We start from the raw sequence: 14991 nt of genomic DNA on the forward strand, positions 1-14991 counted from the left end.
ACTTCACAACCCGCTCTTCACCCAGGCTGAAGGTAGCGGAGCTCAAGACCAACATCAACACTAGTAATTTCTCCTAGTACAAGAAAGACGGCGTGGCCACTTATGGGGCAGGAGGAACGAGAAGAGAAGCAGTAATTTAAAAGACGTGAAGAGAGAAATAAAAAATAAAATTAGGTTACCCTTTCCCCCGGCAGGCGCGCCCCTCCTTCCACCCTGGTCACCCTGCACAGCCGCCACCTTTGCCCCCCTCATAGGACCCCTGCATGCCCGCAGTGCCCTCCCCTCTTGGCCCACAGTTGGTGCACACAGCGTTGTGTCCACCCACACTTCACTTCCATCCACAGCTCTCGCCGCCCAGCGTCGCCACCACTGCCCTAGCCACCACACCCTCAACGCCTTCGCCTCTCTTTGCCTAGCGTTGCACAGGCCAAACCCACCACCCTGCCCTTGGTGCCGTCCGCCGCCCAGGGTCAGCCCGCCTCGTCACCCCTTGCCCCCCCTCCTCCCACACACACAGCAATCATCACCACCCCCATCGGCCTCATCGTCAGCACCATCTCCATCACCACCCTGTTTGACCTTGCGACGTTGGTACCAGCTTGGGGCTGCTTCGGTCTACTCTTGTTCGATCTCTTCACTGCCTTGCAGAATGAGAGAGGATGCTATGTCTCTCTCATGCCCTCCATGTCTTCTTCGCCATCGCCCCGCTTTCCCTCTTCTTTGTGCCTGCCCATTTTTAGACGCAGGAGTTTTGCAGGTTAGGGTTTAAGCTCCTCTCTCTCCTTTGCCCTGTGAGCGTCTTCACTTCGAGTACCTATGGCGGCCCCACCCCTTGTTACCGTCCAGTCTCCCGATAGGGATGCCATGACTGAGAGCAATACCCTCTCTGAGCTTCGTTCACGCCAACATGGCCAAGAACAAGCGGCAGCCCTATGTCTCTTTCTCTCTGCAAGCCAGACATGCTGTATTATATCATCCCACAGAAAATCCAATAATGGCCCTGGCCCCTTATCACTCACTTGTCCCAGTTCAATCATTCACGCTTATAACACAGAGTAGACATAAGCATCTCATCATGTTTTCATACAAAGGCCTCAACTTCCACAAGGAAAGTATGAATGAACAATTTTGGTTGGGAATGTATGAACTTGAAGGCACAGTACACGATGTCAAATATCATCATATGCATGTAAGTTAGCCAAATATGAAATTAAGATAGGAAATCATTCCACATCGCTTGATGTATAAACATAACCGAAAATTGTGAGTTTTCAGAATCCTTCTGTTTGTAGTATACATGTGATCATAATACGATTCAGGCTGACGACACTATCTGGCATATGCTTCAGCTCCTAGGCCTGCCTGTTTGAGCCTATGAGCATCTCCAATCTAGTTTCCTGCACATCCATGAAAACGATTACCCTCAATACATATCCATCTTAGTACATAACACAAGTGCAACACCCTATCTATCATACAAACCTGATATTTATGCCTTAAACAAAGCATGAGAATTTAGAAACCATCAGGAGCCATGGAAACCATACCTGCATTGTGGGGTACAAAACTTTCCAAAGATTTGACATTCTGCCATGCCTTCTCCAAGACCTTGGCCTCGTACAAATTCTTAAGACCCCCAGATTCCACCTCCACAATCAGATGGTACAGCACCCCAGACACTACTTGCTTATGTGCAGACACTAACTGGACAAAAGAAAGCTGTGAATTCTGCAAGGGAAAAAAACAGGAAAGAAAAACAGCAAAAATAAGTTACTTAGTTCTAAGACCTGTCTGCCTTTCAAAGGTTAACTACTGCAATAGGGGGCATGTAGGTTAAATGGTAGAGGGATTGAACTTGAGGACAAGATGTGTTCGAATCCCAGCAGCCTAAACCCACTGGATGGTGTAACTAAATATACAATCTCTCTCAAACAAAAAAGTAGAGTTCCGTCGTCCGTACAGGGTCCACACACAACAATGGTGTGCCTGTACTAGCGCCTCGGTTGCAGCCTCACGATGGAGACTGCTGAAAATGGAAAACTGCCACCAGAGGACACTCCCAAGCACAAATCCAAGCATCATCATCAGATCAGGCATCCGTACCATCATCTCATCATCATCATCAGCAGCACACCATCATAGCTTCAGCAGCTACATTATAATCATCAGTGGGAAGGCACAAGGGGCTGTCGGCTGGCAGCCAACCATAGTCACCAGAAACGTTTTGGGGTTTTTGACGTTTCAGGACAAAACATTTTGTCTTTCGGCTAAAAAACGTGAAGATTTCGTAGTTTTTCTATATAAATACAATAAAATGGTTTAGAACTTGCAGTTGTAGAATTATTTGTAGGCCTACGTAGTGCTAGCTAGGCACTTAAAATATGGTAAAAGCTTAGCAATCGGGGAGTTGAGGAATTGTGACTCATCAAAAATTAGGCAATTGAGAATTTAGGGAATTGGGAATATTGGGGAATTTGTGAGAAATTGGGGGGGAGAGGAGGAGGAGGAGGAGGAGGAGAAGAGGTGACTGCAGATCGCGTGCAAGAGAGAGAGAGAGAGAGAGAGGATGTTTGGGCTACAGGTCGCACGCACACAGAGAGAGAGAGAGAGAGAGAGAGAGAGAGAGAGAGAGAGCCCAACATTACTTCAGACAGCCACCTTGTGATATTCCATTTCCTTAGATGGACAGGACTTTGGCATATTTGGACTACACGGAATGGGTTCATTTTTGATTCCTTGTCTGGAATACATGGGCACATTCTACGTATCCGCGGTTTGCTGCTTTGGCAGTTTTCTTCTCTTCTCTCAGCTCAGCTACTGGATGCAGATGTTATTTCCTTATGGTCTACGGCGGCTCGGCTGGCTCATCTTTGATGCTTTTATCTGGGATGCTTATTTGGCTAGGAGGCTTTCTTATTAGTGTACAGGTTTGCATGGTCATGATCCTTTAGAGGATCTTTTGTGGGAGTTTTGTTTGGGGCCATAGGTTCTGTGTGAGCCATGTGGCTGATGTACATTTTACATATAATATAAAACACCATTTCACGGAAAAAAAAAAAAAAAAAGGAAGAGCCCAACATTTAAAAAAAACGCGGCTTATGAGCGAAAAGTTCAGAATTCCTGGCTCACACTTAATGGTCACTGGGGCGTTTGACACATTCCGATTAATTTGAAACGTGTGCTTATCCCACTTGACATCAGGAAGAAACTTGTGAAACCACTAAATGCCCAAAATTATGTCTGCTTCTACAAATTCTACGCCCTGAATAACTAATTTAGCACCTAGAGCTTCATACTTGACGCTTGTTGTCATGCCTGTACTAAAACCCTCAACTTGTTTGTCCACCGAAGTCGGGACGAAACGGGCACGCCTAGCGGCCTATTTCGTGGCCACATCCTCCGTGCTGCCGCTATCAAACAAGAAGACGACTCTCTGGCCACCTATGTAGCCAAAGGACTTGAGCAATTCGTTGCGCTCATACTCCTGGTCATGGGCATCCTTCTGCTTATCTTCGAGTTCCCGGCTAATAATTGCTCCAATTGAAGCATTGGGATTTAAAGAACTAGGGGCAGCCACTGGGGTCTGTGTGGGAGCTGGGCTCACCACGGAAGCTGTGGAGGTTGTGGCGGCGGTCTTTGGAGTCTTCTTAGGACACTCCCGAGGAGTATGTCCTTTTGTATGACAAAAGAAACATCTACCCTCCTTGTACTGAGAAATCTCCTCAACACTTAGCTTGCCACCTGTCTTGCCTGCCTCCGCTTTCTGGTCTGGAGTAAGCTTAGATGCATTGTTCGAGTTCTTGGAGCCACAGGCTCCCCTGCTCTGTCCTGGGGAAGACCCCGTTTGGTTCTGGCCTTTTTTCCCCGAGGCGGTAGCCTTGGGACCTAGCTGGGCTGCCCGGTGCACTCTGGTCCCAAGGTTCGTGGTCTCTCTCGTCGTCGAAGCTCGCCATAGCAAGAAAATGCACTTCCTTTCCGGAGCGCAATCTGACCATCCACTATGTGTGTGGGAGACGTCCGAAGGCTGAAAACCAACCGTCCTTCGAGGGACAAGAGTCACTCCAAAAGGGGTAGTCCACCGGCGTCTCAAAACCAACTACATGAGCGAGAAAAAATCCTTGTTTCTCTACTGAATCTTTGCACTTGAAGTAGGCTCTGATACCACTGTAACATGCGGAAGCTTCGGGGAAGATTGGTAACTTCAATGCTCAGAAATCAGCACCCTTGTCGCGACGGAATTAACGCACAAAACTGAATGAAGATGTGCAGAAAATAGAGAGAGAGAGAGAGAGAGAGAGAGAGAGAGAGAGAGAGAGGGGGGGGGGGAGAAGCGGACACAGTATTGGGTCCCGAATACCCTCTGTAGGGCCCCCATCACGAATGGTGTATTTGCTTTATTAGAATGATGCAAATCTGAAAAGAAAATACAGAAACTTGACCTTTCTTGGCTGAGATAACTCTGCCCTTGACCTGCAATCCTTCACCCCTTCTGCGTTAGCTTATCCTTGGCTATCCTGGCCCTTTGATTAGCTATAGCTCTCGGTGAATTATGAGATAACACAAATGGATTTGGACCTTGGTATTTATACTACTCCAGTGTAGGCAGTCGGCCAGTTCTAGCACAGTCGGCTGTCATAAATCAGCCCACGACTGGAAATTACAGCATTAAATGCTAGAAAATGCTAGAAAATGCTGCGCATCTTTTCCTACCTGGCTGGGCCCTAGGTGCATGGTCTTCTAGAGGCCTGGGCACTAAATACTTGCTATTTGGAGGCTGGGTAGCCTGTATGGACTGCCCCATACTTGCCCTACAGCCATCACAATGCTGGATGTCCTATCGGCTGCCCCTGGCATGCCCCTAGGGCTGTCCTACAGCCCTCCATGGCCTACCCATGGCTGGTGGGTACAGCCAGGACCTTCCTGGTCCTCATGGGGATGGTTTTACATTGTCCCCATGCCCACACAATTACTTGGGATAGCCCTATGGGCTGGCCCCTTTCCTATATGCAAACCCTAACTATCTACACAATGACCTGGCATCCAGTACCATACCAGATACACGGAATCACTAACATCATTCCAGAGGGAGACTCAGAGCGCGGACTGGCACTGTTTCATGTGCAAGACAATGCACACCTGACCTTGGACTCATGTGTAGGACAATGCACACCTGACCTCGGATGACCAGGATGGAACCCTGGCTGACTCGTCCCGGACTGGGCTCACATGGGACTAGTTTACCATCCTAGGTCCTACACCTTCTGTACAGATATGTCTACGTGGCATCCAAGTGCGGGGTGCACGTGACAGTGAAAGAGAGAATACAAGACAATGATTGCACAAACCTCGAGTACTATATTGATGTGATTGTTATGATATGAAAGTACAAGGAGAGAGTACATTTTGTAGCCCATGGGGCTTACCTTTTGGTCACGCTCACATGGAGTTGACACATGGCCATTGGCAGTAATGCTGACATCATTGCTTAGGTCAAACCACATGAAATATCTACATATTATGTGTCCCTCTAAGAGGTGGTTCAAACACAAACACACAGACACTTACTGCGTTATCCTAGTACATACTTCCTTGGATTAATCTAAGCCTATGATTTAGTTTCACTGGAATGTTATGATTGGTGTTGCCCTTGATGAAGAGATACTTTTCAAGCCAACTTCTTCTTTGTTGTTGAGGGGTGTTTAGAAAGCCCACTCCGCTTCGAACTTCCCCATCAGATCTCGAGAAGGACAGACTCCGGAGGCTACATTTGAACTCCGATATATTTTAAGGGTCCTGTCCCCTCAAAGCTAGAATCAACTCATCCCAGGCCGAGTACTCTATGTCTGAAACTGTAGCCATGCCACCTTCGAGTCTATCCTTTGCCGACTCTAACATGTTGAAATCCCCACCGATGCAACATAAATCTACTTGTGGGAGGGACTGGCGAACTGTACTCTAGAAAGTGGCTCTGTCTGCCGCGACGTTTGACGTGTATATCATATATGTTCAAAAATCCCACTCTGTCATCACCAATCTTGATGATCACCCATTGAGCTCTCCTATTGATAATCATGCCTGAGTCGACAACAATAGGTAATAGCTGCTCGCTAACTGAAATACATACTCCAACCCTAGGTCCGGAGGGGCCAAAAGCATGGGACCAAAAGGTGTGACTCACGTCATGAAAGCACACACTGGAGAGGCAATGATGGTCAATGCTAGTGGCTCCAAGAAACGATGGATGATCGGCAAACCGAGATAGAGAGCGCTGCGTCTAGCATGGATTTTGACTTAGAGGCGTTCAATCATAATCCTACACATGGTAGCTTCGCGCCACTGGTTTTTCAACCAAGCGCAATGACCAATTATGTGAATCAATGGTTCCTCTCGTACTAAGTTGAATTACCACTGCGGCACCGCTCATCAGTAGGGTAAAACTAATCTGTCTCACAATGGTCTAAACCCAGCTCATGTTCCCTATTGGTGGGTGAACAATCCAACACTTGGCGAACTAGCCTGCTGCCCCCTCTCAGGTCAAGCGCGGACAGCTTGCAGCGAGTAGCAAGAGTGCACCAACAAGGCGGATGGGGGCGGGAATGGGGTTCCGATGATATTGGAGTAGAGGGAGTTGCAGGGGGGAAAGCCGGAACAGAAGAGGGAGGGGGGGTGGAGAGTGAGGAGGGAGAAGGAAAGGAAGAGGGATATACTGGAGGCGCCCTCCTGGACTAACGATGAGGATAAGCTCTAGCAAGGTGTCCCATGTGCCAACCAGGCGCAATGACCAGTTATGTGAAAGAAAGTGAAGCAAATATAAAACACAAATGTAGGCCCAGATACAAGACCTGTAAATGCTAGAAGCTGATGTTTATTGCTGAAATCTGAGCACGAAGAAAGCCCGTAGGTTCTTAACAATGGTAAGAAGCAATAGCAACTGCTAATGACCTCAATTGAATGCTGAAAAATGAGATGGATTGAGGGAAAGGGAGCCAGCCCTTATGTACTACCTCAGAATGATGGTCGGCCAGTTGTAGCAGGCCGAGAGCATGGCTGTAGCATTAAATGCTACATAAAATTCCAAAAATACCAAAAATGGCAGAAAAAATGCTAAATAATCTTTGCTAAGATATGCCAATGCAGGGTCTCATAAATGGCCAATACAAGCATGAAAACGATGATGTAGACCCTCTGGAGATGATATAATCCAACACCTCCTCTTCAGTGCCAGAGGGGCGTTCCAATACCAGCATGCTTAAGTAACACCTCCATAGTAGCTCTCGAAAGTGGTTTGGTGAAGAGATTAGCCACATTGTCCTTGGTAGAACAGTAGGCCAGTCAGCTAACCACGGTGTTGCACATCGCCTGGATCTGCTCCTGCGAGCTCCGCCTCCTCCCCCTCCCGCTGCTTCTCGCCGTCGCGCCCCCCCCTCTCCCCCCCGCCTATCCCCCACCTTCTCCTCTGTCCTCTCCCCCACCTCCTTCCTCACCATCTCTCCCCCGCCTTCTTCCTCGCATCCTCCCCCGCCATCTCTCCCCCGCCTCCTTCCTCGCATCCTCCCCCGCCATCTCTCCCCCCCCCCGCCTTCTCCTCCTCCGCCTCCTTCCTCGTTTCCTCCCCCGCCATCCCCCCCCCCCCCCCCCCCCCCCCCCCCCCGCCTCCTTCCTCGCTTCCTTCCCCCGCCATCTCTTCCCCCGCCTTCTCCTCCACCTCGCTTCTCTCCCCCGCCGTCTCTACCCCCCCCCCCCCCCCCCGCCTTCTCCTCCGCTGCGCGGATCTCCCCCCCCCGCCTTCTCCCTCTCCTCCCCTTCCGTCTCGCCCCTCCCCCCACCGCTAGCTCCCCCGCCTCAGCTCCCCGCTCCCCCCCCCCGCTATCCTCTAACCCTCCGCCTCTCCGTTTCCTCGTAGGGCTGTGTCCCTCCCGTTGGTGACCCCGGTTTCTGGCCTTTTCCCTCTCGAGGACTCCATGGAAGCCGCTCCGACTACCCCTGCCGATTCCGGTCTCCGTCTGGAGTTCACAGCTGCAGATCATCAGTTGTTTGTTTCCACAGTATCCGCTCTTGAGGCCTCCTCCTTGGTCTGCAAGATAGTGGGTAGCCGTCCGATGCGGAGAGAGCTTCGCGACCTTCTGCAAGGCTGCCTCGTTGGCGTGCCTGCCAAGATCGTTAGCGTCGATTTTTTGGGACGTGGCTACTACCAGGTGGATTTAGAGTCTCCCCAGGCAGCTTAGATGGTGCTGGCTCGAGGCCCCATTGCCCTCCGCTCATCCCGGGCGTTCCTGGCGCGATGGACTCACGGTTTCGACCCCGCTTCTGACCCGCTAGCAGGCGCGACAGGTTTTCCCATCACTATCTGCTTTCCTGGACTCCGTAGGGAGTACTTGCCCCTCTTGTCATCCATTGGCAAGGCATTCGGGCAGGTGGTGGAGACGCCTCAAACAGCGACTTCAGTGATAGCTCGAGCAGCAGGACTCCCGGCCATTCGTGTTGTGGTTTCGTCATCGGAGTCCCCCCCGAAGACGATCCTCCTCCCTTGTCTTTCTGGAGGACATCTGATACAGCGCGTGGAGTATTCGGGCCTCCCCGGCCAGTGCTACACCTGTCGGGAGATGGGCCATCTCGCACGCACCTGTCCCCGCAAGGGGGTTCATCCTTCACGCTCTGCCGCCTCTGGACCCCCTGCAGGAGACCCGAGGGGTGGCCATCCACCTCAGAGACCGGACATCCCTGGCTCGTCCCAGCAGGCGCCATCATCTGACGAGCAAGCCCCGGCAGAGGATGCCGCGCAGACCCAAGAGGCTGGCGGATGGCAGGAGATTCGCCGGTGGAAACACCCGGCCCGCAGGGACCGTCGCAGACGCCAGCAGGCAGCACAAGCTGGCGGACAGGCGACTCCGGCTGGCGTCCAGGCACCTACCCGCACTTATGCTCTAGTCAGGGATAGGCGGCCAGCAGGTCCCACCCCGATGGACGAGGATTCAGACTCAGTGCCCGTTGAGACCCCGCTCCCGCCTCCCCCCGCGGGGGGCCCCGCCCCCTCCATGGAGCAGATTCCTGAGGATCCCGGGCCGCACTCTGCGACCCCCGGCTTCCCTTTCTTTTCACTCGGAGAGCACTCCTTCCACACCCCCCTCTCCCCCCCTAGCCCCCCCCCTCCCGCCTCCTCCGGCGGCCCCCCCTGACACCTATCCTCTGGCAGATGCCTCTCCATCCTCTCCTCGCTCTCCCCCCTCCTCTCCGCGAGCCACCATCCCTCCCTCGGCCTCTCCAGGATACTCCGCCAGACCACCCACTACCTCGGGGCAACGCAGCTGGGTAGGCCAGAGTTCAGTCCAGCGGCTGTTCCACCGCCACTCCGGGCCGGTGGAGATGGCGATCCTAGCTTCGCCCGCCACAAAGTTCTCTCCAGCCTCCCCTGGGGGGCCCCCGCGAGTGATGGGGCTCCCAGTGGATTACGGTTTTTTCAGGTGCCTCAAGCTCAAGCTGGATGCTGGCCCGTTCGAGACACTGGTCGCGCCCTTGCGAGTTTGCGTGGTGTGCCATCCCTCTCGTTCTCCTTCAGTGGTGAGCAGCATGGTGGCCTTCTCCTTTCCTCTCAGTGTTGCCCCAGACACAGCATGGGATTGCAACTCTGTAGAGGAAGTTTTGCGTGATCAGATACTGGAGTTTTCTCACCACTTCAGTGACTTGGGGCTCACGGACCTATTGCAGACCCGACTACACTCAGCCCGCATGAGCTTGTTTGGTATAGGAGATTGGCGGGCGGATCCGGTCCATACCTCAGTTGAGGCGGTGCTACTGATTCTCCTCCATGCCGCCCCGAGGGTGCAGTCTACCTTTAGATACATATATGCAGAGGATTGGTCTCACGCCTATGCCCTGGACAGGGCGAAGGCGGAGTGGGGCTGGACACAGAGACAGGTCACCCTCTTTTTGGAGAGACTCCGCACCCGAACAGACAGTGACTATTCTCCCTCCAAGCCGGCGCCCAAGACTCACAGAGTGGAGGGCAGATCATCCGGGCCGGCTGAAGAGGATTGAGCCAGTGGCGGCTGCTTCACTTGCCATAGCTCATCCATGAGGATCCTCTCATGGAACATCCAGGGTCTCGGTGGACATCGCTGCTACATTGGTCGGGGCAGACTTCGCCAGGAGATCCAGAGGGCTCTCGTTGGAGGACCCATAGATATCCTTTTCATCCAGGAACACCACCTTTCTGCCGGGCGTACCCGCACCTGCGGGAAGATCTTGCCAGGCAGGAGTCACACTTTTTGGTCACCGGCATATGGCTCCCAGGGGAACCAGGGTGGAGTATGCATCTCAGTCAGCGAGCAGCTTCTATCCGAGGTTGTGGATTCTAGCACTCTGGTCCAGGGTCGAGCGCAGTGGATCATCCTTCGGGTTGGGGAAGACCGCATTGGCTTCCTCAACTTCTACGCCCCTAATGGGGCGACCGGGAGAGCCGGGTTCTGGAGCACCATTAGGCAGTCCCTCCCCATGGCAGACCATTGGTGCCTAGGGGGGGATTGCAACATGCTAGAGGATGCAGAGGACAGGATGGGGGGCAGCCAGGAGACCATTCATGGGCCGGAGCTCGCTGCCTGGGAGGAACTAGTGCTGTAGGTGAGAGGCCAGGATCCGTGGACTCTCTCGGAGTTTGGCAGGTTGCAGGGGAGTTTATCTTTCTCGCGCTCGGATAGACGGGCCACAGGAGTTAACCTTTCCCGCATCGACAGGTTTTACATTGATGAGTGGGCTTGTTATAGAGGTGGCACTATGGGCATACTTGCAGGCTCCTCGTTTTCAGACCACTTTCCAGTGCTTCTCCAGATCGAGGACCCTACGAGAGGAGAGCGAGGCCAGAGCGTTCGGATTCCAGATTGTCTCATAGAGGAGCCCGAGATTGCGACCAGAGTTGAGCAGGTCTGGCAGGAGCTGCAGTTCAGGAGAGGATCGGCAGCCAGCGATCTTGCCAGGGGTTTGCAGGAGATCAGTAGGATGCTCAGACAGGCTGCCCTGGACCGTCTGGAGGCCTTCAGAGAGCAAGAGAGGAGCCTGCGGAGGAGTCTAGCTTCCTTCAGAGACTCCAGGAGAGGGATCTTACGAGCCCTTGGATTTCAGAGCAGATGGAGTCAGCTCACACAGAGATCAGATCCATCGAGGAGAGGAGGGTGGAGTTCCGATTCCATGCTCGGGCTTCTTTTTGGACACAGGCTGGAGACAGAGTGACTCGAGATTTCTTTGAGGCGACAGGACCTCGCTTCAGACGAGAGGGTCTCAGGCGTCTTCGGCAGGCTGATGGCCAGGTAGTGGTGGATCCCCCCAGGGTTCGGGCGATAGCCACAGATTTTTACAGGGATCTGCTCTCTGCTGAGCCAGCAGATGACAGGGTGAGAGAGGCTCAGGAGGCAGTCTAGAGCTTCACGAGACCGGTTGTGCCGGCCCATTTGCAGCACTCCCTTCTCTCCCCCTTCTCGGACACGGAACTGGAGGAGGCTCTTCAGGCACTTCCTCGGGGAAAATGCCCAGGAGAGGACGGTCTCTCAGTGGCTTTCTTCCAGAGGTACTGGGGTCTCTTGCATAGGGGTTTCAGATTGGCATTCCAGGAGATTATGGAGTCGGGAGACATGCCGGACAGCATGGCAGAGGGGTTGATTCACTTGATCCCCAAAGAGGGAGGAGACAGACTGGAGATTAGACAGTGGAGACCGATCACCTTGCTAGGCACGGCCTACAAGGTCCTAGCTAAGGCGATCAGCAGGCGGCTTCAGCCTCACCTTCCGGACATCATCCACTTCACGCAGACAGGCTTCATCCAAGATAGGAGCATCCTAGATAACATCTTCTCTTTCTGGGAGGCTACGGCTCTGGCTAGATTTCGACAGGAGGATCTGGCAGTGCTCCTTCTCGACTTCGAGAAGGCGTATGATCGGGTGGACTGGGCCTTCTTGGAAGGCACTATGGAGAGGATGGGCTTCCCCCCTCAGTGGATCCGTGGGGTCTCTGCACTCTACACATCGGCTCATAGCCAGGTGCTGATACAGGGCGTGCACGGAGAGAGGTTCCAGCTCTCGCGCTCGGTGCGGCAGGGGTGCCCCTTGGCGCCCTTTCTTTTTCTTTTTGTGGCGGAGGCCATGAGCACTTTTTTGACGGCACAGGATACAGGTTTGCGGGACGGTGGATGGCTTGCCAGATGTTGGCAGCAATAGGTAGGAGCATTCCAATTCTTGCATCCGTCAATCAAAGGAACCTTTACAGGTGAACTATGCTTTGATGTCTCGTATCATTCAGGACAAAGGGCCTGCTGCAATTGAGGAAGCTCTTCCCAGGGAACTTGTAGGAAAGCCATACAAGTGGCAGATAGTGACTTGCAAGAGGAGGTGTCTGTTGAGCAACCTCGAGGCTTTGAGGTTCCGGGTTCAAAGGGGATGGTTTACAAGTTTCAGAAGGCCTAGTATGGTCTTCAGCAAATTCCCGGGACTTGGCATACAAAAGTTACAGTTTGATGATCCTTGTGAGCAGGTTGATGCCTCCTTGTATCGAAAGCTTGTGGGTTCATTGATTTCACTGCTAAACACCAGATTGGACTTGAGCTTTCCCGTGGGGCTGTTGAGCTCATTCATGCAGACACCTTTGAAGACTCATTGGGATGCAAGATTGTAGATCTTGCATTATCTACAAGGTACGAAGGATCTTGGACTCTTCTGTGCCACTAGAGGGGGAACGACGGATGGAGTCAAACTCCAAGGTTGGAGCGACTCACATTGGGAGGGTAGAGATCCAGACACGAGGAGATCTACATCAGGCTACGGATTACCCTTGGCTCAGGAGCTATTTCATGGAGCAACAAGAGGCAGCCAACTTTAACCTTGTCTCTACAGAGGCAGAGTACGAGGCTACTTGTGATGCTGCTTGTTGCGAGGTGGTGAGGTTACAAAGGTTACTTGGCAAGATTGGGTTTCCACTAGCGTCCCACGGTCATCCGGAGTCACTTTGTTGGTGAGAAGTTTTTTGCTAATGACATCTTGCTAGAGTTTTGTTCGACAGAGGACAATGCAACGGACCTCTTCACGAAGTCTCTACCTCAAGCTATGCTCCGGCAACACTCCCAACTCACTGGGGTTGGTTTCACATCCAAGAGCTGAGAGGGAGTGCTAGCAATCATCTCCTATCTGTACAATGAGGACCTTTGTTGTGGGTGTGCCCACCCAGAGCCTTTTCTCATTTTTTCCCGGTCATGGGGCGATCCTGCGTTGGCCAACTCCATGTTTTTTTACTAGCCGACCGGGTTTCTAGAGTCATTTGTTGGCTATCGGTTGTTTTTGTCTTGGTCCCCCACTCCAGGTTGTATCGGTTTCATGTGTATATAGCAGAGTTCTCACACATCTCTCCTATGCATCTGCGTTTTCTCTTCTGCATTCAAATTCAAGCTGGTGTCTCTCTCCTACGTGTGCTCTTCTTCAACGTGGAGCCCTGCTGCGTGTGCTCTCATATTTCTGTCTCATATCCATTGCGTATTCCAACAAAAGATGCTCAAAGAAGGGGAAGATGCAACACTAAAAACCTAGAAGGTCAAAGATCAATAGCCCTAGGTTTATCCACATCTTCGTACATCATGTAGCAAATCTCCCGACTTCTAAGGAAGCTTATGAGATGTTGGGCAAGCTCTTTGGAGCTTAGGGGAACTCTTCTGTGCAAATTGAGTTCTATGGTCTCATGATACAATCACATGAGAGTTTCAACGCTCATGTGAATAAGATGAAGTCCCTCATGAACCAACGTGCACCACTCAAAGCTAAAAGTGGAGCAAGATGTGGCCGTATAGTTTTGCTTATCAAGTCCATGCCAGAAGAATCCCTAGAGGGAGACGTTCAAAACCAAAGCAACAGGAGGAGATACACAAAGAAGCAAAACTTCATAGGTAAAAAGTGCACAATCTGTGGCAAGACCAACGACACCGACAAAGACTGCTTTTCAAAAAAGCCCTACAAGAATTGTGGTAAGACAAATCACCATGAAAATTATTGTTATCACAAAGCACAAGCAAATGTCACCCAAGAGGAAGAAGACTGCAAAGAAGAAGCAAACTTTGCAAAGTTGGAAGCAGAGTGGGGTTTCTAAAAACCCTCAACAACAAAGAAGAAGTCTGCTTGACAAAGCACCTCTTCATCAAGGACTGCACCAGTCATAACATTTCAATGAAACAAAGCACCTCTTCATCAAGGACTACACCAGTCGTCTCATTCCAATGAAACTAAGTCATAGGCTTAGATTAATCCAAGGAAGTATGTACTAGGATAACGCTTGAGGAGGGTGTTGAAAGCAAGCCTTAAATCCCAATACAAATATTGTTGGCATGTAAACTACACTCTTAGTAAGTGTTTGCGTGTTTGTGTGTGAACCACCTCTTAAGAGGGACACATAATATCTAGATATTTTATGTGGTTTGACCTAAGCAATGATGTCAACAATAGTGCCATGTGTCAACTCCATGTGAGTGTGACTTAGTCGAAAGATAAGCCCCATGGGCTATAAAATGTACTCACTCCTTGTACTTTCAAAAGATAAGCTCCCTAGGCTATAAAATGTACTCACTCCTTGTACTTTCAAAAGATAAGCCCCATGGGCTATAAAATGTACTCATTGTACTTGCATATCGTAACAATCACATCAATATAGTACTCGAGTTTTGTGCAATCATTGTCTTGTACTCTCTCTTTCACTCAACCATGGTTGCTTCACTGTTTTAGCCACCATAGCTGAACCCTAACCCTAAAATACCAACATGGTATCAAAGCCACCATCGCTGAACCCTAACCATAAAACACCAAGATGGTATCAAAGCCAGGTTCTTGCATAGCTCCCCTGGTGCTTCCACAGCACCACCTCTTCACCTGTCCAGCCCGCCATCATACATGTGCACCCCCCATTGCTGAATATGCACAACCCGTTGCTTAGCAGCCATGTGTTGGGGTAAAGGCGTTATGCCCACCCTTA

The 14991-nt window shown here is 51.4% G+C and overlaps 1 protein-coding gene across 1 annotated transcript in view; it reads right to left on the reverse strand.

The window, feature by feature from the left end:
- Window positions 1-1109: 1109 nt before the first annotated feature.
- LOC147636341 (cysteine proteinase inhibitor A-like) overlaps window positions 1110-14991 on the reverse strand; it is a 30794-nt gene continuing 16912 nt past the window's right edge. Inside the window, exons 2-3 of the mRNA XM_086801140.1 lie at window positions 1548-1728; window positions 1110-1397 (exon numbers count right to left, since the gene is read on the reverse strand). Of these exons, the coding sequence (XP_086657266.1) occupies window positions 1390-1397; window positions 1548-1728 (189 nt within the window). The 3' untranslated portion in view covers window positions 1110-1389. The remainder of the gene's footprint in view (window positions 1398-1547; window positions 1729-14991) is intronic.

Source organism: Cibotium barometz, chromosome 8, assembly GCF_041138505.1.
Source record: "Cibotium barometz isolate CiBa-2024 chromosome 8, ASM4113850v1, whole genome shotgun sequence".
Lineage (NCBI taxonomy): Eukaryota > Viridiplantae > Streptophyta > Polypodiopsida > Cyatheales > Cibotiaceae > Cibotium > Cibotium barometz.